Source organism: Mastigoproctus giganteus, chromosome 1, assembly GCF_048544385.1.
Source record: "Mastigoproctus giganteus isolate SK-2022 chromosome 1, ASM4854438v1, whole genome shotgun sequence".
Taxonomy (NCBI): Eukaryota; Metazoa; Arthropoda; class Arachnida; order Uropygi; family Thelyphonidae; genus Mastigoproctus; species Mastigoproctus giganteus.
The window spans coordinates 73,731,126-73,758,417 of NC_143575.1; the positions used below are offsets into that span (position 1 = coordinate 73,731,126).

Below are 27,292 nucleotides of genomic sequence, written 5' to 3' on the forward strand. Positions count from 1 at the left end.
GTAATATTTTCTGGACTTCGACTTTGTGGAAGAAATTTTATATTACAACAAGGAAATGACCCCAAGCACAGTTCTAAGCTGCGCAGGGACTTTTTAGCAACTAAACAACAAGAGGGGATATTGAAAATTGTTGTGTGGCCACCCAGTAGCATGACTTAAACCCAATAGAGCTTTCATGGAATTATATTCTATACCGTCAAATCCGTGAAGTTTGCCCATATTCACAAAACATATGAGGAACCTTGATGATCGCTTGGAAATGTTAGTCAAGACACTGTTATAAAGTTAATCGTCAGAATGCCACGTTTGTGTAAAGTAGTGATAAAATCTCGTGGAGGATTTTGGTTTTGATGAAAAATCAGTATAGTTGGTAGTATTATTCATTTCAATATTTTTTGCTGTAAATTTTTCAATGCTTAATAAAAAATCTTAAAATACTTCGTAGTTTTTTATTTATTTATTTTTTTACCTTACATTGTTATTTCAACAACAACAAAAAAACATTAACGAAAACTGTTGTTGCGCTGTGATTCCAAACTTTTAAGGCGAGAGTATACATTTAAGTATATTTATTAATAATTTTATACGGCGTGATTCTGTCTCTGCAGTACTCAGAATTTTGATAATTTTTTTTTTAATGCATGAAATGACATGAAAATTGATAGCAGCGCACCTGTGGTAAACACAGACATTCTTGCTGTTTACAAGAGATGCTGGAAACGGCTACCATTAAAGTTTAGACAGAATTTCATCATACACTCCATATTTACAAACATGCACTAATGGACCCTGTGTAATGGATTCAATTTTCCGGATAGTGTTTGTTTTCTGGTTCATCTATGGTGCGAGGCTCAATCCAATGCACTTTTCCAAAGTCAGTTGAAGACGGGCTTCCATATACCTTTTTGGTTACCCCTTCCTCGAAAAAGCTTTCAGTTTCTGCTAAACTAAATACCATATGCGATACATTTAGCTATACTTAAATATCACGTGGTTCCAAACTTCAGTAAATAATCTCGAGTCAACTCAGCATTGCTTAACTGGGAGGAGCTGCAGGCTCGTTGCTACTAATTTTCATATCATTTATTGCATTAATAAGAGTTCCTCCACCTCTTCCACCATGAAATGATAGCGAGATCCAATCTTCCTTACATTTCGAGTGTATAGTTCTAAAACAAGAAACTTGTTTAACTCTCTAGAAGGCATCAGGATCAGTTAGTGCATGATCCCATTGCCAGTACTCTGCCAAATAGTAACTGGGAGATGCCCGAGTAGTGTGAATGCAGGAAGAGGGGCATTGTGGAGATCACGTTATGTCAAGGAGCTGGGTATATTCATGCTGTGTATATGGCATATCCAAAAATTTCATTACAATATTTCATAATGTCCATCCAACTTTACTGCTGAGTACATCCTGATAGTCAAACTAATAGAACAAATTATCTGCGAAAAGATCTAAACTTTCTAAACACTTCCTCGTTCATTTCACAAATATGCACTGAATGGACAGAATTCATGGGATACCTGATTCCTGGGCAACGCGACACTATTACCCCTCTCACTAGTGGACGAACCCACCGCTTGGCAGGTATATAGGTACACTGCATTCACGTAGACGGTAATTCGATGTCAGTATGGATAAACGTTTTGAGTTACCGACTTTGAAAGAGGGATGATAGTGAGTGCCCGACGCATGGATCACTCTATCATGGAAGTGGTACAGAAATTGCATTATCCCCGTTCCACAGTATCAAGAGTGTATCGGGAATACGCCATTTTAGGAATAATATCTCATTGTGGAAAGCGCTATGGGTGGAGAAAGTTGGTGGACGAACGTGGCCGTCGACATCTGTCTCGCATTGTTTCAGCGAACCGGAGAGCGACAACGGCACATATCACCGCCGACTTCAATGAGGGAGGTGCCAGAAACGTCTCCACCAAGACATCAGGTAATCATTAGCCGCAATAGGTTATGGGAGCTGCCGACCCTCCAGAGTCCCATTGCTAATACCACGAAGCAGGACTCAACGCCTCAACTAGGCGAAAGAACATCGGCACTTAGATGATTGGAGACGGGTCTCTGTTCCGATGAGTCCCTTTTACAGTTATTTCGAGCGGACGGGAGGTGCGTATCTGGCGGATACCGCACGAAGCCATGTACCTGTCATGTCAATAAGGAACTGTTTTACCTGACATTAACCCTGTGGAGCGTTTTGGGATGCTGTGGAAAGGTCCTTTCCAGCTATCGATCCTCCACCCAGAAATGCGATGGAATTATGGACAGCGGTGCAGCAAGCATGGATGGAAATACCTGTGGAACGCTTTCGCGAACTAGTGGACTCAATGCCTCGCCGTGTGACTGACCTCATCCGGGCGAAAGGTGGGTCTATTCGTTACTAGGTAGGTATCCCTTGATTTCTGTTCACTCAGTGTGCATGGCTGAGTTCCAATCTCAATGATGTCCATTTCCACTTATAGTCTGCCAAGTCTTACTTACTTTTTTCTGACCTATCCCAGTTATCAGTTTGTTCAACCACTGATCATTTTAGTTGTCGTTGTTATTTGCTGTACTGTTCCTTTCCCTTCAAAGGTGTTACTTGTGCATGTGTCCGCTGTGATATTCTGTCTCAGAAACTAAATAACTTGAAATCCCCTCTTTTTGATCTTATCTGGCTTAAATTCTCTGTCCTATTCTGTAAAATCCATCTGTTGCCTCTATCCATCTCCCAGTTCTGTCCTCATGGATAGCACAGTTGGTATAATGACCGTCCTCCCCATACCTGGTGGAAAAGACTCGAGTTCAAATACCGTGAATGACGCGAGCAATTTTTATGGGTCTTATTCACAATGGCTGAGTTAGTCGGTGTCATTTGAGGGTAAGATGTTTTTTTTCTCTCCCGGAAACTCGGATTTTTAGTCCAACAAACGGCAATTCGACTAAAGAAAACACGCAGTTTACAGGAATATTACTGTATATATATATATAGGCTCAATATGGCCCAAGTTGCTGATGTGCATGAAACCAATTGCACCAATCACGTGGAATCGTTGACTTCCTTCCATTGACGTTCCACCATCTCCAATCCAACTTCTCTAACCCTGAGGTAATTTACCTTGGAGATTTAATGATCACAACTTCAGCTGGCTTTAGTTTTCTAGTTACACGGACCTAGCTGGTCGAGATGCTGAGACTTTTGCCATTATTGGCGATCTCATACAGATTGTTCCTTTAACTACCAGAATACCAGACAATCCTAGCCACGCACCCAACTCTCTTGATCTTTTTCTCACAAACAACCATGCCAAGTACACAGTCAAGATTAATGGTCCTATAGGTACCTCAGATCACAACTTGGTGATTGTCTCTTCTCCAACGGAGCTTTTCTCTCTTTCATTCTCAATTTCGTGTTGTTTGGCATTAGAGGTAAGCAATATCGGATTATCTGCAAGATTTATATTTCTTCTTTTCTTTGGTTGTTGGATTACTGTTTTAATCTTCTAATATCAGTGTTTGCTCAGATCGTGTCAGTGAAATTATTCTTGTAGTAGCGACGATGAAATCCTTTATTCCACACTCCACCTTAAAATGTAATCCTCTCTCTAAACCTTGGTTTTCCAGTAAATGTGCTAAGGCTGTTCAAGATAAGAACGTTTCCCATTGCAGTTGATTTCCATCCGAATCTCCAGGTTCATTTTCTACCTACACCAGAGCTCTCAACAGTTCTAAAGCAGTTATTAATCAGTCCAAACTAGATTTTCAACGGGCTAAGAGTAGTAAACTTGATTCTTGTCCATATAATAGTCGAGCATTCTGGTCTCTTGGCAAAGTCATTGGCCGCAACTTTTTCCCATCTCTATTCTCACCTATTTTAGAACCTGATCGTTAAAGACCGATAAAGCCGACTTACTAGCACCCAAGTTTTTCTTCTGACTGTTATATTGGCGATCTTCGTGAACCACTTCCCACCATTTCCAGTACACTGCATTTAGTGCCTCCTGTGATCTTCAGCCAAAAAGGATGTCAGAAGAATTTCTAAAATTCTTGCTTCTAAGAAAGCTTGGGGTCCTGATGGAATTTTCCACTTGTTTTCAAAACCTGTGCTGATTTGCGTGTGTTTTCCTACAGCTCGGAAATTTAATCATATCCAGCTAAAACAGGTGACAAATCCCTCCCATCCTCGTCTCATTGCACTTACTTCTACTCTTTCGAAAGTAATGGAGAAATCTATTAACTGCCAACACCTAAGTTAGCTTGAAGCCTTTCATCTGATTAATAATCGCTACTATAGAATCTGTCTTCAGTTAGTCAGTCTCAGGCAAGGGTAGCATGTTTCCCCCGAAACTCGGGTGCTTTGTCCAGCAAATATGCAAATCTACCAAGGTATATGCGTAATTTACAGATATAATATGTATGGTGCAATATGATCTAAGTCGCTGAAGCGTCTAAAAATATAAAAAATTTTGGTCTTCCGCTAAGGCGTTTTTACTCCACAGTCCCCTCCATGGCATCCATAAGCAAACCACCATGTCGAATCACGTGGTCCACCCATTTGAGTCTAGTTGATCTTATTCTACCTAGAATTTTCCTATGTTCTTGGACGCGTCTTAATACTTCCACATTTGACACTTTTTCAGTCCATTTAATTTTTTCCATCCTGCGCCAGCACCACATCTCGAAGGCCTCTTTTTATCTCTCTTTTTCTTTACTACAAATAGTGCCACTGACCAGATATATGTCATTATTATCTTCTTCCTAATTTCCTGTGACATCTTCTGTGTAATCAACGACAGTTTATTCTTTATTCGTGTTTGGCGTAAAGCTCTTTAAATAAGCTACCACATATGAATTATTGACAGATTTTTGTAATTGGGTATCCAGTTTTCTCTCTGACTTCCTACTGCAGGTGATTATAGATGGTCCTCTCTTTCCTAACGTCTCCAGTAATTCTGGTGTTCTCGAGGTTCAGTTCTTTCGCCCACTCGTTTCTTTGGTATATTTACCTTCTTCTATTGACTGGAACTTCTATCCATAGTACTGCTGATGACAGCACATTCCATTTAACTTTCCAGTATGTGAAACCTTACCCTGCACAAACAAATTCAAGTTCTCGAATAGCCATCGCCAATTCCTTAATTGCTGATCTCCGGGTCATTTAATAGTGGGGCAAGGATAACTTAGTTAATTTCAGTCCTATATTAAATATCACAAAAAGGATTCTTCTGCTCCTATGCTTATCTTTGATGGCACTCAGATTTCTAGACAAGATCAGATGTCTCCATTTGGGATTGCTCTGACTTCTGATATCTCTCTTGGCATAAACACATCACAAATATTGCTTCTCCTGCATCTAAAAAACTGGGTTTCCTCTTTTGCTCTCGGTGTTACTTTTCTTCTAAACAGCTACTCACTATGTACAAATCTCAAATCCATCCTACCATTGAATATTGTTCCTGCAGCTGGGGTAGTGCCCCTATAACCTCTCTAAGGCTGCTAGATTCCATTTAAAAAAGGGTATTTAGGTTAATTAATTACCCATCTGTTACAGAGGCTCTTCACTCTCTGTCTCATAATTGCTGGATGCCTTTTCTATAAATACTTAAGTGTGATGTCACCCAATAATCCGCTCACGGTTCTAAGTACTATAGGTTCTAATACTTTCGTATTTGGGGTTTTAATTAAAAAAAAAATAAGAGTTATTAGCAAAATTATTGATTCTGAAACAAGAGGGTCACTCTATATTCTAGCACAGTTACCTTTCCGTCTGTACTTTTGTACTGACTCATTTAGTTTGGTTTGTGCATCTAGAGTGCAGTTGGCCAGATTTTCAGCAATTTACGCTTACTCTAGTCAGAAAAAAAAACCCAGATTTAACTTGGACACGTCTTGGCTGGATGCCAATATACAAGATGAATTAACCCCTCTCTTTCTCTTTTAAGGGTTATGACTACATAACTTTTTTAGGCTTTTCTTTTTGTGTTTCTATCATAGCCCACTTAAACCCATTGCTTTTGCCTGTGCTTATACATATATTATTATTATTAGGCGCATTATAGCCATAGCAGCTAATGCGCCAATAAACACACACACACGTTCTATTTTTTTATGTATATCTTTGGTACCAATTTTTACTCTTCGTGCTGCGGGTGATAGTCACATGTATAAAAATATCAAGAAATAATAACGCAGCATAGCAAATAAATGAAGCAAAATACATATTTATTCACACTTGTACAAAATATATTGATAATAGAACAGAATTTAAAATATGACTTAGTACATAAATTACTAATTACCTAACGTTATATTACTAGAAATCAAATCTAATTTTAGTCATTTTTTATCAAGAAATTTTGATCCAAAATTTGTGCCGTGAATTGTTGGCAGAATAAACTAAATTTTAATTATCCAAGAAAGGATCAAGTTCGCTGAGAATATTTAATGGAGGAAATAGTGGTCCATTCTAAGAAGCCACGTTGTAATTTGTGTTTAATGACTATCACAGTTGGTATTATCGCCGTTCTCGCCATTCCGGGTGGAAAAGACCTGAGTTCGAATTCCCGTTGATGACTCAAGGAAAGTTTTATGAGCCTTTTCACAACGTGGCTGAGTTAGTGGGTCTGAGACGATTATAGCATGTTTTTTTTTTCTCCGGAAAACTTGGGGTTTTCCTCCAGCAAACAGCCAAATCGACCATAGAACACACGCAATTTAGGGACATAATATAAATGACTCAATATGTTTCATTTTAGTCGCTGATGCGGCCGTAATATCCCATCAAAAGGACTAGGCCCTTTTGATGGGGTATTAAAGTAAATTCGTTGAAGAATATCGGTATTTAGAATAAGGCTGTTGAAAAAGGAATCCAATTAATGACTCCCTTTTTGAAATTTTGTGAAGATATGTGCATGTACATTTGCATGTAAGCTAATGCTAGGAGCATTACAAATAAATTTGAAGTACGGAATAAGTCGTCAAATGCTGACATTGTCAGGATATCAAAGACGTGGTGTGATTCAGACATAAAGAATGCAAAATTTGAATATATGGGAAGTACAATGTATACAGAAAGGACAGCAGTGGCGGGGTCTCACGTTATTAGTTAAGAAACATTAAATCTAAGGCAGTGCAACCGATCGACATGGGTGGTCAGCGCAATATGGAGTCAGTTTGGTATGGCATAAGCACTGGGAAAATTGTCTAATGACGGTGATGAGTATAAATAATAGCTATACAAAGAAATAGAGTGGGCCAGTAAATCAGAATGTCTTATAATGGGGGATTTTAACTTTTCAGATATTGATTGGAACTTGTCGTTTAATCACTCACACACTAGCAAGACTTGTGGATTTATTGAATGACTATTTTCTACAGCAGCATGTTAGGGAAGCAACAGTAGATGAAGCAGTATTCTTGTTTTGATTATGAGCAGCAACTCTTCCTGCATTAAGTCCCTGCAAATAAAGGACCCTCTGGGTGGCAGTGATCACAGTGTGCTGATGACTTAAAGAAATAACTACTGTCAAAGGGTAAAGGTAAGGACTTATTCTTCCATAAGGATGACTACAGTAGTCTCAGACAGTTTTTAAATTCTACACAGTGAAACCGTCTGATAATGTTGCCAGCAGAAAATGCTGAATGGGAAGCTGTTGTTATTGTTGTCGGGTTTTAGGAGCATCAGCGACTAAGGCCCTATTGCTCCGTGTATATTGTCTGTAAATTGCGTGTGTTCTGTGGTCGATTTTCTGTTTTTTTTTCTGGACGAAAAACCCGAGTTTCCGGGAGAGAAAAAAAAAAAAACACATGTTACCTTCGTCTGAGACTAACCAACTCAGCCACGCTGTGAAAAAGTCCATAAAAATTCCTCCCGTAATCGACGCGACTTAAACTCAGTCCTTTCCACCCGGCTTGGGGAGGACGGCGATCCTACCAACTGTGCTACCCACGAGGACTAAATGGAAAGCATTCGGGGAAGTAATCGTAGAGGATACTAGGATTTTGCTACCAACTAAGAAATGCCATTCCAAGCTTATACCTAAATAGATGTCAGCTGAACTGGAGACGTGTGTCTGAGAAGAAAAATGCACGGGATGCATATAAAATTTTTTATATGCACGGAATGCATATATACTGGCGATAGAGAAGCGCATGAAAGATATATACTAGTCTGTAATCAAGCCAAGTAGGAGGTTAGGCAATCTAAGGCGGATTCCGAGAAGTCTCTGGCAGAGAGTTTCAAGAAATGCAGTAAAGACATCCTGGGGTGGATGGGATTCTATCCAATTTTTTTTTTATTTATTCTGCTATGTTGTTCGAGCCACCATTTCTGGAATCTAGCATCCCATCCATCCATTTCTTTTTTTTATTTTTTTTTTATTTATTCTACTATACTGTTCTAGCCACCTTTTCTGGCAGCCCCGCAACCTATTTACAATGATATACCACTGAACAACGTTGATATACGATTGTCTCGGAGAGGGTCAGTTCGTTCTCAATGTAATGTCCATATTACAATACAATACCTTGAAGGTATTTGACACTATAAAGTCTCAACATAAGGTTGTGATAATTTCCAAGGATATGATTGGATCAGAATAAATAGAAGTTCAATCTAAACAGTAAACGTCCAAAATTTGATTTGTTGTCACAATGAAGAAGTCAACTTTTCCTCAAACCTGAACGGTCCCAACAGTACAGCAGTTAACAGTAAAGGGAAATACTTCAGTCAGTCTCTATACGGTCCTTGAAACCACAATAACACCACAGCATCACTGTGGTGTTATTGCAACCACAATTCAATAGGCTCGTCGTGGGGGGACTAACCCTCCACTGAAGCTCCAATTTCTCCGATATAAGCCTGCCCGAAAAGCAAGCATCAGCCGTCTCCTCAATGATTGCTAGTGGAAGACGCATCTGGAGGATGTGTCTTGAGGTTCTTTCGAAGCCGTAGTGTTCACAGGATAGACTCCCACCTATAATCACAACGGTACCACTCATCCTGCTTCCACCCTGTGTACCAATTATATTAAGGGGAGCAGCAGAGGAGGTTAGCAAACCCTTAGCCATAATTATGAAAGCATGTATGGATTCAGGAGAAGTTCCTATGGGTTGAAGATTTGCAAATGTATTCCCCAATTCACAAATGGGGATCAGAGGGTAACGAGTAATTACAGACCAGCTAGCCTAACCTCTGTTCCGTGCAAATAATGGAGTCTGGTTAAAGAAGTAATGTAAGATCATCGAGATAGGAATGAACTTATACCGCAGTAGGAGCATGGATTTGTTAAACGGCACCTTGTCTGACCAATCTGATTGGTTACTATGATGCCGTAACAAAGGAACTGACTCAAAAAAAATAATAATAATAATAATTAAATAAATAAAAAAAAATTTTTTTTTTTGTTATCACGTGACTTGTGCTGAGATTTCAGGAAGGCTTTTGATACTATTGCATATAAAAGACTGCTGTAGAAAGTGGAGCAATGTGGCATTAAGGGTAAGTTACTGCTCTGGAGCCGACCGGGCTAGCCGGGTGGGTAAAGTGCCTGCCTGGCAACCCAAAGGTCGCGGGTTCGAATCCCTCCTCGGGCTTGGATATCACGATGATGCCGCACTATCCGGTTGGATCTCACGGCCACGATACACGAAGGAAGCAGATAAAAACTGGTTCCTTCGTGTATTGCTCACATCATACGATAAAAAAAAAAACTGCTCTGGAAAAAGGTATGGTTGAGTGGGAGAAGACAGAGTGGTTATTAAGATAATGCTCTTCATGGACTAATGTTATTAAGGGAGACTTCCATGATTCGGTGTCGAGCCCATTATTGTTTTCTATCTTAATGATATTGTGAAGGTATATTATGCTTAATGTTTTAGTTTAAGTTTGCAGATGATACAAAGTTTGGAGGGTGATTAATGACAGTAATCAGGTTAGCTACTTCAACAAGAGCTAAATAATTTAAGTCGATGGACTGAGAAATGGCAGTCGAATTTTAACATTGATAAATGCAAGGTATCGCATATGGGTAGCAATAATTCCATATTATCATACTAACTTAGTGGTAGTACATCAGCGTAGTGGAAAATGAAAAAGACATGAGGTAATTGTGCAGTCAGATGTGAAGTTCTTTGTGTAATGCAGACAGACTTCCAGGACAGCCCATGAACTTTTGTCTATGATATACAAGAACTTTGCTAGCAGAGACAAGGTAGTAATTATCCCCTTGTATAAGACAATGGTTAGATTGGATCTAGAGAATTTCTTATATGTCTGGAAGCCTCATTTATGAAGGATGTAGATTTGCTGGAACGGGTGCGGAGAATTGCAACGAGAGTGCTGAATGGAATGAAAGGGTGTTCTTACCAAGACGGGCTTTAGTTCTGCAAATTGCACCGTCTTGAGAATAGGCACCTGCGAAGTGATATGATCGAGGTTTTTAAGGATTTGAATGGATTAAGAACGCTCGGTGCTGATGGCATTCTTCCTTTTGTACAGACTATGCACACGATGGGGCACAAATTCAAATTGAGGAAGGATGGTTGCAGGATAGATGTGAGGAGGTCTGCATTCAGCCAGCGGGTGATAGACTGTTAGAAGAAACTTCCATCCGGTGTTGTGAAAGTGGGCAGTTTGAATAAGTTCAAGGAAGAACTAGACAAACTATTGGAGGGGGTGGGCAAGTTATGTCGGAGGAGGTTTTTTTTTTTTTTTTGGCTGATGCTTTATAAGCTTGCTTCCTTGCATCATATGCCACTAACAATAATAATGAAAACCTTATTTGTTTCAACATATGGTTATACTTTTTTTAAAATATTTTTTGAAGTTTCACTGTATTTTGTTTGATGAAGCAATCACATTGATGCAGTATACTCCAAAATGGATATAATTAAAGTGGCATATAAATATACTGCTCCACACTGTTTATGGACTATAATAAACCATCTGGATAGTTAGTAATAAAATAAATTTATTGAACTAGGTGTTTACAAAGTATGTCTGCTCACCACAGTTCATGCACTTAACATTGGCATCGTTTCTATATTCCATTTAAATCTATGTTGACAGAGAGTAAAGGCTAAACAAGGACTCTAGTGATTCAGTGTCAATCACGTAGCGTTCTTTCCAATATGAGGGCTTATATAAGTCAATACGTTAATTATTCTACATCGACAAATGTAACACACGTGACTTTTAGAGATAATCCAAATCGCCCCCCATCTCTCTCTCTCTCTCTCTCTCTCTCTCATCAACTGAAAATTGGTGATCTCAGAAAGTTGAATGTTGCAGCGCTAGCAATGCTTACCTAAATCTCAGCTTCGAGGGCCATTGGTATATTGGACACATGTGATATTTAGTACAAATGCGTTGAGTGTAATAAAATTGTCATTTTGTGCTATTGTAACCAATGAAATTACAATGAAATGCTATTGTAATAGCACAAAATGCTATTACAGTAGCATTTTGTGCTATTGTAACCAATGAAATGGGGGGGGGGGTCTTTTTATCCCACAGAAGAGTATGGATTCAGCTTAGATTTAACTTACCTTATTCCCAACGCATTCCTTATCTGATGTGGAATTCCACAAATAATTTTATTTTGCACGAGTGGAATCACTTTGTTGTGGAAAGACACGCACTTCTGTGATGTACTACACCGGACACCTTACGGACCTTTACGTCATCAGGAACAGATCACCCTCAGATCTCAGTTTTTGAGATGGGATTCTGAGAGCAATAGTTCTATACATTAGAAAAATTGGAGAACAATTGGTTTTCCCGGTTAAAAGCTCACGGCTGGTTGATGTAATAAATGAGAACAGAATCGTGCACCACTATTCCTGCTCTCCTGACTTTAAACCGATTGAATGTGAGTAGGTCATCACATTCAATCGGTTAAAAGCAACTGGAATATAACCATCCTGACGTCCGTGTGACTATTTCTCTCAATCCCAGTTGATCTGTTGTTAACTTCCCTCACTATTTGCAAATTTTAGCTTTCGCTTGATGTTTTCCGTCGATGTCGAAATACCCTGTAATTGAACTGAGCAGTGCGGTTTAAAAAGTGATGCGTCATTAGAGGAATGTGAATAGCTTTTAATAAAACAAAACTTTTTAAATATCATATGGTCGGCGTTATGCAACGTACAACTTTCGTTGAAGGTAAAGGTGATCACAAAATTGTATAATGGCGACTTCTTGAGGGCATGTGATTTAGTATATCCGTAAAATAATTTACATTGGAAGATTTGGCCTTGTACTGTGATTGCCAGCTGACTGGTTTTCAACCGAAATGTTTGGTGTCCGGTTTATAACTTTGAATTTAATTTGCTCATTTTTGGTGTAAGAGGGAAGTGTTAGTCAGTACATTATCTAGTTCGGTGAGATTCTCACAAGATACAGTAGAACAAGAGTATGGTTTAAGAAAGGTTGACGCCAAAATTCGTAGACGAAAACGTAATTGTTTATTTTGGTATTTCAAATAGATATTTTTTTGTTCTCTCACCACAGTTTATGCACTTAACATTGGCATCGTTCATAGCGTAATTGGAAAAGTAACTACGAATACAAATATTTATTGAATATTATATTAAATAGTATTATTAAATTTATTAAGTGTTTATATTTTTATTAAAACTAACTTACAATTTTTTTGTATATAATTCACTTGAATGTATTACACTGCTAATATTATATATTACTTATAAGGGTTTTGTGAAACTTTTGTTTTGTTGAAAAAGAATAAGTTTATTATTTTCAATAAATCCTCATAATATGGAAATTAATTTCTTAAAAGTTCATTCTTCAACGAATATTTTTCCTTTGCATCCAGAGGACCAGCTGGTCTACCATAAATTGGTAAATTTTGACCACAAGCTTTTCTTGTCCAAAACGTGATTGGCCTCTGCAAGGGTGGATATACCAAGAAAGTTGGTTTGAACGTTAGACCTCACTGCATGGAGGGCTGACCGGGTTAGCCGGGTGGGTAAAGTGCCTGCCTGGAAACCCAAAGGTCGCGAGTTCGAATCCCGCTTCGGGCTTGGATCAAAGTACTGCAAAAACCTTGGGAGGTGCATTATGACCACAGAAGCCGATGCGCCAACAACTACAAAAAAAAAAAAAAAAAAAAAAAAAAAACCCTGCATGGAGGAGGCCAGAGTAGGCAATGTAGAGATCTAAAGGGAGGGGAGGTTGTCAGAGATCACCTGGAGAGTTGGAGTGGATGTGGTTCTGCAAGCCCTGATCATACGTAATAAGAAGTGCTACCGCTGGATTCAGTTGACTTTGTTTGCGAAGTTTATTCTGTTTACCCTGCGAAACGAGACGGGAGCATTAAAAGATGTTATTGGGAGGAAAACAGCAGCATACATGAGACTGAGGGGCCTTCCTTTGAGCCCCCCAGTCCTTGCGGGATATCCCTAGCAAGCATCTCTACGTACTTCTTTACTTTAGCTTTCTTGTAGTCCAGGTGCGGGAAAAATGACCATTTATGGTCCAAAATGACTCCAAGATATTTTGTTGTAAAACAGGATTTGAGAGAAATACCCTGAATGCGAATAACTGGAGGTATACGTATGTCCAGAGTTCCCTTGATTAGGAGCATCTACGTTTTGGTGGTGTAGATGGTCAGCTTATGTGTTTCTGTCCAATGTGCAAGAACAGACAGGACATCGTTTGCCCGCAACTGAAGCCCCCCCCCGTGACTGAAGCCCCCCCTCGTCGAGGTCACCCTCGACGAGGATGACCAGATCATCCCCTTATGCAATTATGGAGTTTAGTTGGAAGGATCTTGAGAGCTATTCAACGAGCACCATGTTCCATACAGCTTGGCCTAAGATAGAACCTTGAGGGCAGCCTCCAGATATGAACCTGGTTATGCTGTGAAAGAGTGTAGACAGGCAAATCGACCAAAAGCTGATGTAGTTCTTTCGTTTACAAACACAATGCCCTACAAACCCTAGAGAATATGGTATAATGCTTTGCCTGCTACCAACTCTACTCTGGCTGGCTATTATTTTCCACCGAATTCTTGCGTTATGCATTATAGAAATGTTCACCACGGCTGAATATGACTACGCTTCCATTTTTGAACTACTCTGGGTGTTCAGATATGTACACTCAGTGAGCTTGGCCTAAGATAGAACCTTGAGGGCAGCCTCCAGATATGAACCTGGTTATGCTGTGAAAGAGTGTAGACAGGCAAATCGACCAAAAGCTGATGTAGTTCTTTCGTTTACAAACACAATGCCCTACAAACCCTAGAGAATATGGTATAATGCTTTGCCTGCTACCAACTCTACTCTGGCTGGCTATTATTTTCCACCGAATTCTTGCGTTATGCATTATAGAAATGTTCACCACGGCTGAATATGACTACGCTTCCATTTTTGAACTACTCTGGGTGTTCAGATATGTACACTCAGTGATCACTGAATTATGACTACCTACCTAATACCGTGTTGGGTCACCATTCGCACGGATAACAGTCGCTATCTCCTAGGTATTTGAATTAATCCGACAAACACACTCGTTTCCAGTCCTCCAGTGTCCAAACAGCGTGTTATTGACACCACTACATTCGCTGCTGACCATGATCAGCTGTAAGAAGAGGGTGTTTCTTGGGTCGTCTGCTGTAGAATTTCATACATCTGAGTGTGCAGCGCATCGTCATTTTGGATATTGTTCTTGTATTTCCCCATATTGCAATGCGATGTCAACTGTCGCACAGTGACCTGCCCTTGAGCCCTTACAACTCGCTCACCACGAATCTACCTTGCGTGATCCTTTAGAGTTCTTTCAGTGGGAACTTTTTTATCTGTTCAACGCCATTCTTTCTACACCTTGACCACATTAGGACGTGAGTCCCAGTGTGGTCAAGGTGTAGAAAGAATGGCGACATGGCTTGTTGGTGTAACCAACAAGCCATGTCGTTTCCGGTATGGAAGCACCTGACTGCCAGCTCCCACACTCATGCCCTTTTGAAACTCCGTGATATTTTTATTATGGCTCATGACAGCTACTTTATCACTTTGACTTGCACGACCAGATGCAAACTACTACTACCTTAGCATACGAAGCTGTTTGGCTTTTGACACTCTAAGCTCTGCGGCATAGTCCATTATGGATGGGTTGATCATAGTTCAGTGATCACAGCGTGTATATGAATATATTAGTATTAATAACCCCCAAGTGTGCGATCAGAACCGTAAGTGTTTTATTATTATTATTATTATAAAACTTTTTTTTTCCTTTTTATGGGATTCTCCTCCCCTGACGGGTACTGGTACCGAGGTGGTGGTTGGATCCGGTTACCATTATTATTGATATTACTGTTGGTCGAGAAATTCTCTTAGTGTCCTACAGGTGTTCAGGATCGTGGCTTTCAGGAGTTCCTTATATAGAGGCTGTTTGGCACTATGCCGATGGTTTTCACGATGATCGGGATGGTTCATTACTTATTCCATATTCCACATTTCCTTGACCTCCTATCTTCGGTCTGTGTACTTGCTAATCTTTTCATAGTAGGTTTTCTGGAGATTGCTTGTGTTGGACGCCACTTTGTCGATCAGGCAGGCAGCGACTTCCTTCATGTCGATGAGGGTTATGTCTGGTCTGTTGTGCGAGATCATTTTGTCCATTATAATAGCACGGTCCCAGTATAGGTTGTGAGTGGAGGTCTCTAGTACGGCCTGAGGTTCGTATTTGTATTATCGTACACTTTCTTTGATCAACTGCTGTTTTTGCACTAGCTTCTGGTATATTATCCTGGCGACCTGTTCGTGTCTCTGAGTGTACTCCATCTGGGGTGATCATCATGCATCCACGGCGATGTGCTGGATTGTTTGTGTGGCCATGTGGCATCGTCGACATGTGTCATCTGTCACTCCGGGGTCATTGGCGATGTATTTCCTGCATTTCCTGGTGTTGATTACCTGATCATGGATGGCGAGCATGAATCCTTTGGTCTCGGAGAAGAGCTTTTCGTTCGTGAGCCATGCGTTGGAAGTCACCAGTGTAGTCTCGATGGAAGTCATTGTAGTGTCTACCATGGCATGCCTTCTTCGCCCATTTGTCTGTATATCTTCTATCTGTTTGAGTGTTGTGTGCCACCTGTCTTTCTTTCTTATGGTTAGGTATTGTTGCTTATTATTAATAGTGGTGATGAGGACAAATGATGCAGGAGAACAAGCGTATACAACATCTGCCAAAAATATATACTGTATATATATATTTATCATCTCTTTATCCCTTCTAATAATTTGCGTAATGATTCTTTAACCTTATTCAAAGTACCCACTTCTACCACAGCAAATGGAAATTTGTTGAAATAATCAATTTGTCTGTGGACGAAAGCAAATTTTTGCACATATATCTGCAGCCTTCCTTTTGTATTTAAGATTATTTCCCCTTATGTGAGTTGTCCGAGATAAAGTAGGGATGCCATCAGCATTTAGTTTACTCAATTCATTTAAAATTTTTAATTACTTCAGTGACGTCTTCTCCCATGTGCCTGGTTTCCAGGTGCTGTTTGCAGAAGTGGAATCTTTTATGGTTAAGTGTACCCCTTTTGTGTCCATGACTAGTTTGGTTGCTCTTCTCTGTACCCGAGATCCATATCCTTCTTAAAATGCGACTTCCAGACTGTATATGCAGTACTCAAGATGTCTATAGAAGTGTATGTTCACTAGCAGATTATGTTTTGTAGATTTAAAAACCGGAATAACTCACGGGAGAGTCCTACACCATCCTCCTGAGTTTGGCCAACTACAGCCTCGAATGAAGTGGACTTTAGAAATTCCTCCTGGTGACGGAAATCAAATCTGGACTCTTCAAACCGAATGGTAGACGGCGATGTATCGTGCCGTCACGAAGGGCTTATTCTGGGTGTTCAGCCGAAATGTCTTTAAATATTCTAATCACTTCAGTTTCAGGCCAAGGTACAGGTTTTGACAGCGCCTTTTACATTTATTGGGAAATGGAAAAGGACGAGGGGAGGCGTTGAATGTCTGTATTGAGTATGTATAAAATATATAAAGGCAAGTACTGCTTACAACATTGTGTAGAAAAGCATATTAACTACAGAGGGTATGGACTATTTAACTAATGAAACAATTTATTTATAACGTAATTTACAAACTTTCAGTTTTTTTACATCGATAAATTATTCAGTATTAATATTAATTAATAGCACAGAACAAGAGACAGATACAGTGTTAATTCGGCGTATGATAAAAACTGTCGGTTTTAAACTCTGTAAATTGGTCATTGTTGGCGAGACCAAGTTTGGAATTATTCGTTAAAAATGTTGTAGGAAGAAGGAGGAATCTAATGGTTTAAAAACACATTCTAGCATAAACTTCTTCTTTAAAAGTAACTATCGATCAGCAGTACATTAAGAGCTCTCAGTAAGCATAAGAGGAAAGTGATTATCCAGCCTACATTTCTTGTTAATTAATGATATGCATATCTTGGCTTCATTCTAGTTTTTGGACGGGGAACGTGCTGTCCAGTAATCGACCATAGTTCAGGGCAGTTTAAATAGTCATTAAATAACTTGCCTAACTCTGCAAAATTTGCTTTATTAATAGAGTTCTTTGGAGTTGAATATTTTAACCATCCAGCCATCAGCGATTCTGATTGAATCTTCTCAAGCCCAGTTCAAAAATGAATACCCCAACCCTCCCCCAAGTTTTTGAAAATGATATTTAGCGACTCCTGACCAAACGGGGGTAGCATAAGAATGATGAACAAATTTAGTTAAAAGCGAAGTAACAATGGCAGCATTTGAGATGTGGAGCAGTTAATTTTTATATGATAGATTCGGTATTAAGAATTTCGATATGAGCGATTCATTATGAGGAACAAATTAAATTTGGAGTCATGATTCTAAGATCTTTATGGGAATTTAAAGCAACGAAAAACGTTGCTTTAAATTCCCATAAAGGAAATTACGATGTAGAATCGTAAACTTGTCGAAGAAATATTGCCAGTTTGAAGGGGTTCGAAAATATTGCCAGTTTCCTTTAAGAACAGATCTTTTATTATCTAAAGGTGTCCAGATTTAGCAGGATTGGCAGGTTAAAGCCTTCTAAGTACAGTAACTGCAAATTCGCTTATCATCTGATAAAAAAACAACTGTTAGTTCACAACGATGTGAATTGCTTATTGTTGAGCAGTTTACAGAATGCAAGGGTAAATCCGGATAAGTCTACCCTCAAAGTACTCTCTCTTCGTTTGAAGATTAAGTACTTTGAGGATCGACTTAGCCTGAAATTTTAGAGGATAATTATAATCCGCAAATTTATCCGCTGAAACCATGTATTTATTTGACATCTACAGAAGTCGCTCATATAATTTGCGAAATAGGTCTAGCTTTAATTTAATCTTTATCGCTGAGATCTGCCATGCTTTCCCTTTTTCAAAATCATTTCCTTCGAAGTGTATACACTTTCGCCATCGATGAACAACCTCCCCGAAGCTATTTCTTGATAAGTCTTTGAGAATGCTCGTTGTTGCCACAGATTTCTTCTTTAATGCTCCCTTGGCACTTGAAAATTTCAGTTTTCTTCAAACACTTGTTTCTGAATTTCTCTTACAGTGTCTGTTGCACTTACACTACATTGATCGCAATAGCGAATAATAAAACGTTTCTTAGTGTTCAGATCTTCCGTTGTGCAACTCGCAAAAGGGTTCACACTAATAGCACATAACGTAAGGTCATTTTGCAACTACCACACAAAAATTATTATATTAGGGTCATTCGTAATTGATTACATATACCCATATACGTATTTTGTCTGTACATTGCGTGTGTTCTCTGGGCGATTTGCCTGTTTTGCTGGACGAAAAAACCCCAGGTTCCGGAAAAAATATCCATGCTATCTACGCCTGAGACCGACTAACTCAGCCACGGAGTGAAAAAAGCTATGAGTTCGTTCCTCGCGTCATCGACAGGATTGGAACCCGGGCCTTTTCTACCCGGTATGGGGAGGACGGTGACGATACCACTGTGCTACTCGCGCAGACCGATTACCAGACAGTATGTCAGAACTTTCAATTGTGTCAGCATATCCTTCGGCACACATTCTCTTGCTATCTACTAACCTGAGTAGTTGCACGGTGGTGCTGCCATTCAGCGAACTAAATGGCAAGCCTATGTAGTTAAACTGTTAGAATATAATGAAATTAGTAGCGCAATCAAAATTTTGCTCTGGTATGGGGTAGAATTCAAGATGGCAAGGAACTACTACCACAGAAAACAGTGATATTCTTGTTGAAGGTGGTGATCCGATCCCTAACCTTCCCCCTCCCTCCCTGACTGCCCCTAAGGAAATAATTATGATCTTTTGTGGAGAGCCTGTATCTACATAGGTTTTAATGACTATTATTATTTTGGAAACTTCTAAAATTGCACACACGTTAACAAATAGAGATTCTTTAAGAAGTAAGGTTAGTAAAATTAATTACAAATAACAGGGGGCCTCAGAGGTTCAGAGTGCTGGAATCCTCGGAGAGCATAAAGACGGGCCTGGCTATTTTTATAGATAAACTCTCTCCCCAAATATTTTTACATCTGTACATGAGATAACATTGCGACGTCACCGCAGGAAAGGCTGTAAAATTGAAGCGAAAAGCACAACCGAATGTGTATTAAAAAGGCGCCTTGCGATCCTCCATTCAGATTGGTGTTAAGAATACGGTGGGAGTAGTTTAGGCAAACTTATAAAAATCACCTCCAGTGAGATAGAAAGAATTAAGTAAATGAAGTAGAATGCAGAAAGGTTTACAGCGTCCAATACAGAGTTATCGTCCTGATATACAAACTCAGTTTGCTGTTTGTTCTTAGTATTAGTATTAAAAGTGGCAAATGATGCAAGAAAGCTAGCTTATGCAACATCAGCCAGAAATAAAAAAAATAAAAAACCAACACTTCCCACATCTAACTAGTTCTTCCCTGAATTTATTCGAACTACCCACCTCGCCTCTGCAAAACCAGATGGGAGTTTGTGTCAAAATCGATCACTCACTGGTTGAAGGCAAATTTCTGCACAATCTACCCTGCAACCATCCTTCCTCAGTTTGAATTTATGCCCCTTCCTGTGTGTAGTCCGAGGAATGATTCCATCAGCAGATGTCTTTTCTCCAGGTGCTGCAGTCTGCACAACTTAAGCCCTTCATAGTAAGGGTACCCTTTTGTTCCTCTCACTAACTTCTGATTCTCAGTAAAGAAAGTACCTGCACTCGTTCCAACAGATCCACATCCTTCCTAAAATGAGGCCTCTAAACTTGTATGCAGTACTCAAGATGTGGCATGACCATTATCCTATACAATGGCATAATCATCTTCTCTCTTCTGGAAAAATTCCTGTTTATCATTGAAAAATGGGCGCTTCCGTAGCCAGGTGGGAAGGAGGAGCAGCAGTGCGTAGCACACGCTTCTTGATTAGACCGGGGTTCGAGCCCGTCATCACCAAATACGGTGGATGCAGAAAGGTCAGGGAATGACCACCGCATATTCCCGGAGCAATATGACCTTAGTTGCTAATGCTCCTAAAAAAAACCAATAATAATAACAACAACAACATTTAAAAAACCCCCATGACCTATCCTATCAGCTTGTCTGTACTACTCGGGGAACATATCTGACTGCACAATTACGCCTAGGTCTTTTTCATTCTCCACTAACATGAGTGTGATACTTCACACCCTGGTACGTTAACCGGGAATTAATGCTCCGCATACGAAGTACCTTGAAGTTATCGATATTAACTTCAGTTATCACTTCTCAGCCCATTTACCCAATTTTAGTACATCTTGTGTGCAGTAGTGATTACTGTGATTAACCACCATGTCAATCTTCGTATCAGCTGCAAACTTAGACATTAAGCTTGATTTGTCTTCATCCATATCATTAATAAATATATAAAACATCAGTGGGACCAACCCTGAATCCTGGTAAACTCCACTAATAACATTAGTCCAAGAAGAGCAGTGCCCATTTGTAACTAAGCTGTGTCTTCTCCTACTGAACTACACCTTTACCTATAAGCAACAACTTTCCCTTAATGCCACACTGCTCCAATTTGTACAGCAGTCTTCTATGTGCAACAGTATCAAAATAATATAAAATGTATTATCGTAACTTAACTTGCTTATTAAAATCTAGTTACTGTTTTCACTGGATGTGAGACATTACTCTCTTAGTATGAAAAGCTTTTTTGAAATCTAAGTATATGTGGACATGTGTATATGTATAGGGCTGCACCTAGAACGTCTCTTCAACTCCGCCTCTATCTCTGTGAAGAGCAGAATCAACTGAAAATGGGCCAGAAATGTGTTGGCGTAAGTTTGTGTGCATTCTGTGTGTGTTTTGTTGTTATGGTGTGGCCGCTTGGCTACCCAGAAGCATCATTCACCTGGACAGATGATTCTGGGTACTCGTCCACACCACGGGAAGGTGGACCAGTTCCAGTAGAGCACGTAATGTCTCAAAAGAGACTCTGGCCCACCTAGTGATGCCAGAAGGTGGGCCAAGATCCTCTTGGGCCCGTTCCAGAGGAAAAGAAAGGAGTGAGAGAGGGGGAAAAAACCAGCCCAGAAAAAAAAATAAAATAAAATACAATAAAAAAAAAACAAGACAGGTTGGGATAAAAAAATAATAATAAATGAATATTAATAATAATAAAAAAACAATAAATAATAAAATTTAAAAAAAAAATAATAAACAAATACCGTATTTCCCCATGTATAAGACGCATCTTTTTTCGAAAAATTTGGGGTCTAAAAACTGGGTGCGTCTTATACAGTGGTTGTAGATTTTTTTACTTGCATTTCCCGGTTTTTCGTGCTTGCTGTTGTTGCGCTCATTGTTTCGCACTTGTTACCGGTATATTAGGTTACGTTTTGCCACGTTCTGCCCAGAAAAGATTTTCGTACAGTGCTGAATTCAAGTAATGAGGAGTTGTATGAATTTTATGATGAATAAAACTTGAGTTCAATAACTTTATGTAATACATTTTTTTTTTTTCAAATTTCGGGCCCCAAAATTAAGGTGCGTCTTATACATGGGAGCGTCTTATTACATGGGGAAATACGGTGATAAAAAAAGAAAAAGAAAAGAGGCTAGTGCTGGTAAAAAAATAAATAATAATAACAGACTGGTGCTGGTAAAAAAAAACAAGAGAGTGACTTGTGCTGGTAAAAAAAGAAAGAAAAAAAAAACGGTGCTGGTTGACAAAAAAAAAAAAAAAAAAAAAAAGAGAGAGAGAAAAGCAGTCTTCAGTAAGAACTCTTGTATCCAGGATAATTCAGATGTGCAACTGGTGACCTTTAAGATCAGTGCAATGACAATTCTTGCGTACATGAACCATAGAAGAAAATATATCGAATTTTGATATATTATGCTTAATTATGCTTAATTCATGAGTAGACCAGCACTGCACAGAAATTTCTGAGTGTTCCCTGAAAGTACATGTTTTGTCATCCAGGATAAAAATCATCCAGCAGAGGAAAAAAATTTTGTCCCGCTTACACAGGTGTATTTGGTGGGTTGTTTTGGTTCTCTACTCCGGCGTTGATTCTCTTTCTGCGAGCAAACACCTCGGAGGCAAAGTTCTGAAGAGCTGAGAAAAGGTTCTTATTCTTCAGAAGCAATTCCTCTCGCCCTGGAAAGAGATCTGGAACATCAGTTCGTAGCTTCACCCTAAGATCGTCGTAGATTGCACAGTTAAAGAGCAGGTGACTCCAATCTTCTGTTTTACCGCAGCTGCATAGATTCGTGTGATGCAAGCGAAACTGATAGAGATTTTTATTGAGAGAGCCAAATCCAGTTACCAGAAAGGAAGTTTCCATAGTTAAGGAGCACCCGGTTTTAACCGATTTAGAGAGTAAGAAGGTCACATCAGGCATGAATTTTCTTTTGGCCCCTCCAAGTGGGGTGGTGTCCCATCTGGTCTGCCAGATGCTAATTAGCTCGTTAAAGCATCTGGATTTCTCTTTTTTAGGATCTTCATTTAAATTTAGCTGGATACCAAGTAATTCTGAAGGTATTTGTTTTTTGTGTCGAAAGCAGAGGCCACGATAGATGACAAATAGATCCAACAGAAGGGACCCCGCAATAACTTGCACTGCAGCGGTGGAAAGAAACTGTTCTGCAGACTCTGAGAATAGAGAGGAGAATGCTCCTCTGGATGGAATTCAGTTTTAACCTCATTTTGGAATTGGTGACCCGATGAAACTAAGCTCCTTCCGAATGGGCAGTAAATCAGCATTATAGTAGAGAAAGAGACTTCCTCTAAGTATATGATGTCAGTCAGAATTATTTTTTTTTGCATCCAGTTCCTTTGTTATTGTGTTTGGTACTGTGTATCCGTTTAGATTGGTCAGACAAGATCGCCCCTTAATAAATCTATGCTGTGACTGACTGCATTCCTGTGTAGATGGTCCTGCATTATTTTTCCTGGAACTTAAGGGCGTTTATAATGTTCACATTATAAGTGGAGTTAGAATATTAGACTTTCCTTATTCTCTAAAATCTGTTTTCTCCATGTAAGACTCTCAAAAACGTTTGAGATGATAAAATGGAGTTTTAACGAATGTCATGTCTTTACTTCCTTTCACCACGTATTTTCCGTTGATTACGTCATAGTTGTTTGTTACTGGCCACGCTTGAAGAGATCAGGATTTTAATTTCTCCGATAACTTGACCAAAAAGATTTGTTTGAAATATCCGTATTGAATCTTACTGGATGTTGATGTGCAATTGTCTAATAATAGCCATTATTTAAATGTGGTTGACTGCAATGAATCATGGGTCCACAACTTTCAATAGTGCAACGGAAGCATCCTCGTCAACCCCCAACAAAGAAGTTTAAAGCTATGTCGTTGCATGGGAGATAATGGTGACTATTTTCTGGGACTGTCATGGCATTTATATTGTGAATTTTCAAAAGCCTGGCGATACTGTGAATGCTGCATTGAATATTACACATTTCTGGAAGAACTGTGGGGCTTGATTCGCAGCAAACGGCCTCGGCTTACTGAGACGTGCATTACTTTTGCTGCATGATAGCGTAAAGCCACATACTGATCGTGCAACTCAAGAGACCGTTTATAATGGAATTGGAACTTGAACATCCTCTCTCTCAAACGATTTCCATTTGTTTGGTGTGCTTAAACAACAGCTTAGTAAAACCACCTTGCAAACCCAGAAGGAACCCCAGCTTCTGGAAGTCTTCAGACATCTCATTGATAGTGTCCTACTTGATCTTTTATAACACGGACTTATCATTTCTGTAGTCTTCTTTAATATTAACACAGTCGCCAACAGTAATCGATGGGTGTATATTCCCTTTGTAATGCAACACACATTTCAAACATTTGCTTGAACTTTTTGTGAAAAGACTCTACTTTTTTTTTATTGTGGCTAATATTAGTTTCTACGTAAAGACCACTCAAATACGAACAGTGACACAGGGATGGATTCTGCAACTGTGAATAAGTGCATAAATGAATCTTTTTTTTGTATGTGGAAATCTTGCAGCTTTAATCCAATAAATTTTACTCTTTTAAACAAGATATCCGGAGCTCTGCACTGAATTTGGTTAGGCCAAAGTCCCTCATTAAGTCATCCAATGATTTATGAGGTATAATTACAGTTATCCTGCTTACTCGATTCATCTTCCAATTCTGAAGACTCTTCTGTGTTGGATTATAGATGCATTAGCTACTTCGACCATATTGCACCACTACGTATTATATCGTATGAGTGTGTTCACTGATCAATTTGCATATTACGCGACCTGAAAATCCCAGAATAACTCACTTGAAAATCCTGCTTCCTCCGCCTGACATAGGCTGACTACAGCCCGTTGAAGATTCCTTTAGAAAGTCTTTCAGTCTATGACGGTACTTGAATATAAACCTCTCCAAACGAGGTGACAGTATAGTGACAAACACTATACTCTCATGGAGGACTTCTCTGGAAAGTGGATTGGGAATTGGCAGATCATCATTACGTGGCACCGGAGCATTACACGATGGTATGTTAGCTTTTCGATCTGCAGACTTTTTAAACGTTGATATATCCGCCATACAAAAGAAGCAGTCGTTATGATAATTTGTGGGCGCTCTCCATATTCGAGGTATAGCAAATGATGTACACCAAACTGCCACGAAACCGTCCCTCTGTGTGTTGATCTGCGACTACCATAGAAGAAATGAAGTGCCCACGACTTCTCCTGATCATCCATAATCATTCCAAAATAAGCTTCATGTGCATTGGAGAACAGAGTGCCAACGATGTGATTCTTTGCTTGCTTCAGATTTGATTAATATCCACAAAAATTGGCAGGACGAGTTTGGAGATAACTTACACTTTGTTTGATAACTTACACTTTGGCAAAGTGCAAAAAAAAAATAATAATAAATAAATAAAATAAAAATAAATAAACAATATTATATGAATTGTACAGGGTCTTGATACTATATCACAGTATTATTACACATTTGTGTAATACATATAAATGTCGCGAAAACATGAAACCTTCAGTTACCGCCAGAATATTAGCACTATAGAAAAACCGAAGCACCATTGGCTTCAACACACAAAATACATTTAAGAAACAGTTAAATATAAACACAAACATTTTTGTTCTACAGTTATCAGTCAACAGTGTTCAGAGATTTAAACAGTTAAGCTGTTTAAATTTCTGAATTTTGTATTTATAATAAGTACAAATTTGTTTTCGAAAAACTTGTAATAAATGTTTTCTCTTCTCCTTTGTCTGACTTTATAGTCAGTATCGTATTGCTTCAATATTTGCTCTGAAATCAATTTATATAATAAGCCCATTGAGTAAACAGTCCTTTTCTAAACGTAAATTGCATTCATGCAGAACCTCTCCAAGTGTATTAATAATGAAAAATAATTGGATTAATCTTTCATGTCATTGATTGATACAAATCCCTCTGGAACAACTCCAGTTGATAGATTGGGTTGCATTTCGAGCTCTGGGTAGAGCTAGTGATTACTGTTCATTTCTTTTCCTTTTATTCCATTTTCACTCTAAGGTTTCCTCACGCTCTTTATCGGCTCACTCAGTACTAGCTCTGGGGGAAGAACAAGATCTTTTTTTATATTTTATTTATTTTTTATTAGCCTGTGTTATGGAGACTGCATGGGTTGGCTGCCTCTTCTTGGCTTCTTTCCCGTGCATGCTCGGCATTATTCGTTGAGTGTCTTCCGACCGTGGTTACTGTTGCCCCGAGTTGCATTCTCGATTTTTTTCTTACTCTTCTTCAGAACACGCGCTCTTTTCCGTCCCAGCATTCCGTTAGTTCCATTCTCCTATAAAACCTTTCTTCAGCTGTTCTTTTTTCACTTTAGTGGAGCAGTCCCTGTTCTCCGCTTGTTTTTGTCTCTTACCATTAAGTTCACGTAGCAACTTCACCTTCCCTTTTCACAAAAACTTGACCAGTTACCTTACTTTAGCACATATATATATATACATAAACGTAGTGCATTTATTAGTTTGCACTTGGATTCTTAGCTTTATTTTGTCGTGTTTATCCTTTCAATAGCTCCTCTGTAATTTTTGGCCCTGCCTGCTGCCTACCTGCGTTGTTTTTTGCGGCCCATCCCTGCTTTCCCTACCAGCACTACCACCGTCATTCAAGTTGTCATGGCTTCAGTAGAGTCAAAGGCCCTGTCCAACGATGGTCCTTCTGTCACTCTTACTATTCGATTGATTATGCAAGGAAAGGTAAGTTAAAATTTTCTGCTCTTCACTATTTACATTTTTATTAATACAGTAGTTTATTTTAATATATCATCAGCAATATTAAATTTTTATTTCATTTCAGTTTTAAATACTTTTTAATATATGTTTTTAATTAAAATATCTTTGCATTATTTATTTACTTTACATTTAGTATTGATCTTTAAGTCCAGAACTGTTTATATAAATATACTGTTAAAATTTATGTAATGTACTGCAGTGCTTAGGTCCTGATCTGGTAACCAATTCCTTGAGAAATGGCTACCGGATAAGGAAATCTCAAATAAAATATGTCAAAAGGTATTCAGAATACTTTTTGGAGTTTATTCCATTCAACGAAACACTAAATACTAAATATTGTCAGTGGCAGAAGAAAATTGTCAGATTTGCTTCTGCCATAATATCTATTGTGGCTGTTGTCCTAAATCATGTCCCACAGATTTAGCATTCCATTCCCATTTTTACACCTTACAGGACCAAAAATTTGCCAAACTCCTCATCTGTGAAAATGGAATGGAA

The 27,292-nt window shown here is 39.0% G+C and overlaps 1 protein-coding gene across 1 annotated transcript in view; it reads left to right on the top strand.

Moving 5' to 3' along the window:
- The window catches only part of LOC150090888 (poly(rC)-binding protein 3-like), a 646,900-nt gene that overhangs the window by 163,059 nt on the left and 456,549 nt on the right, over nucleotides 1–27,292 (top strand). Inside the window, 1 exon segment of the mRNA XM_090373382.1 lies at nucleotides 26,577–26,758. Within this exon segment, the coding sequence (XP_090229508.1) occupies nucleotides 26,678–26,758 (81 nt within the window). The 5' untranslated portion in view covers nucleotides 26,577–26,677.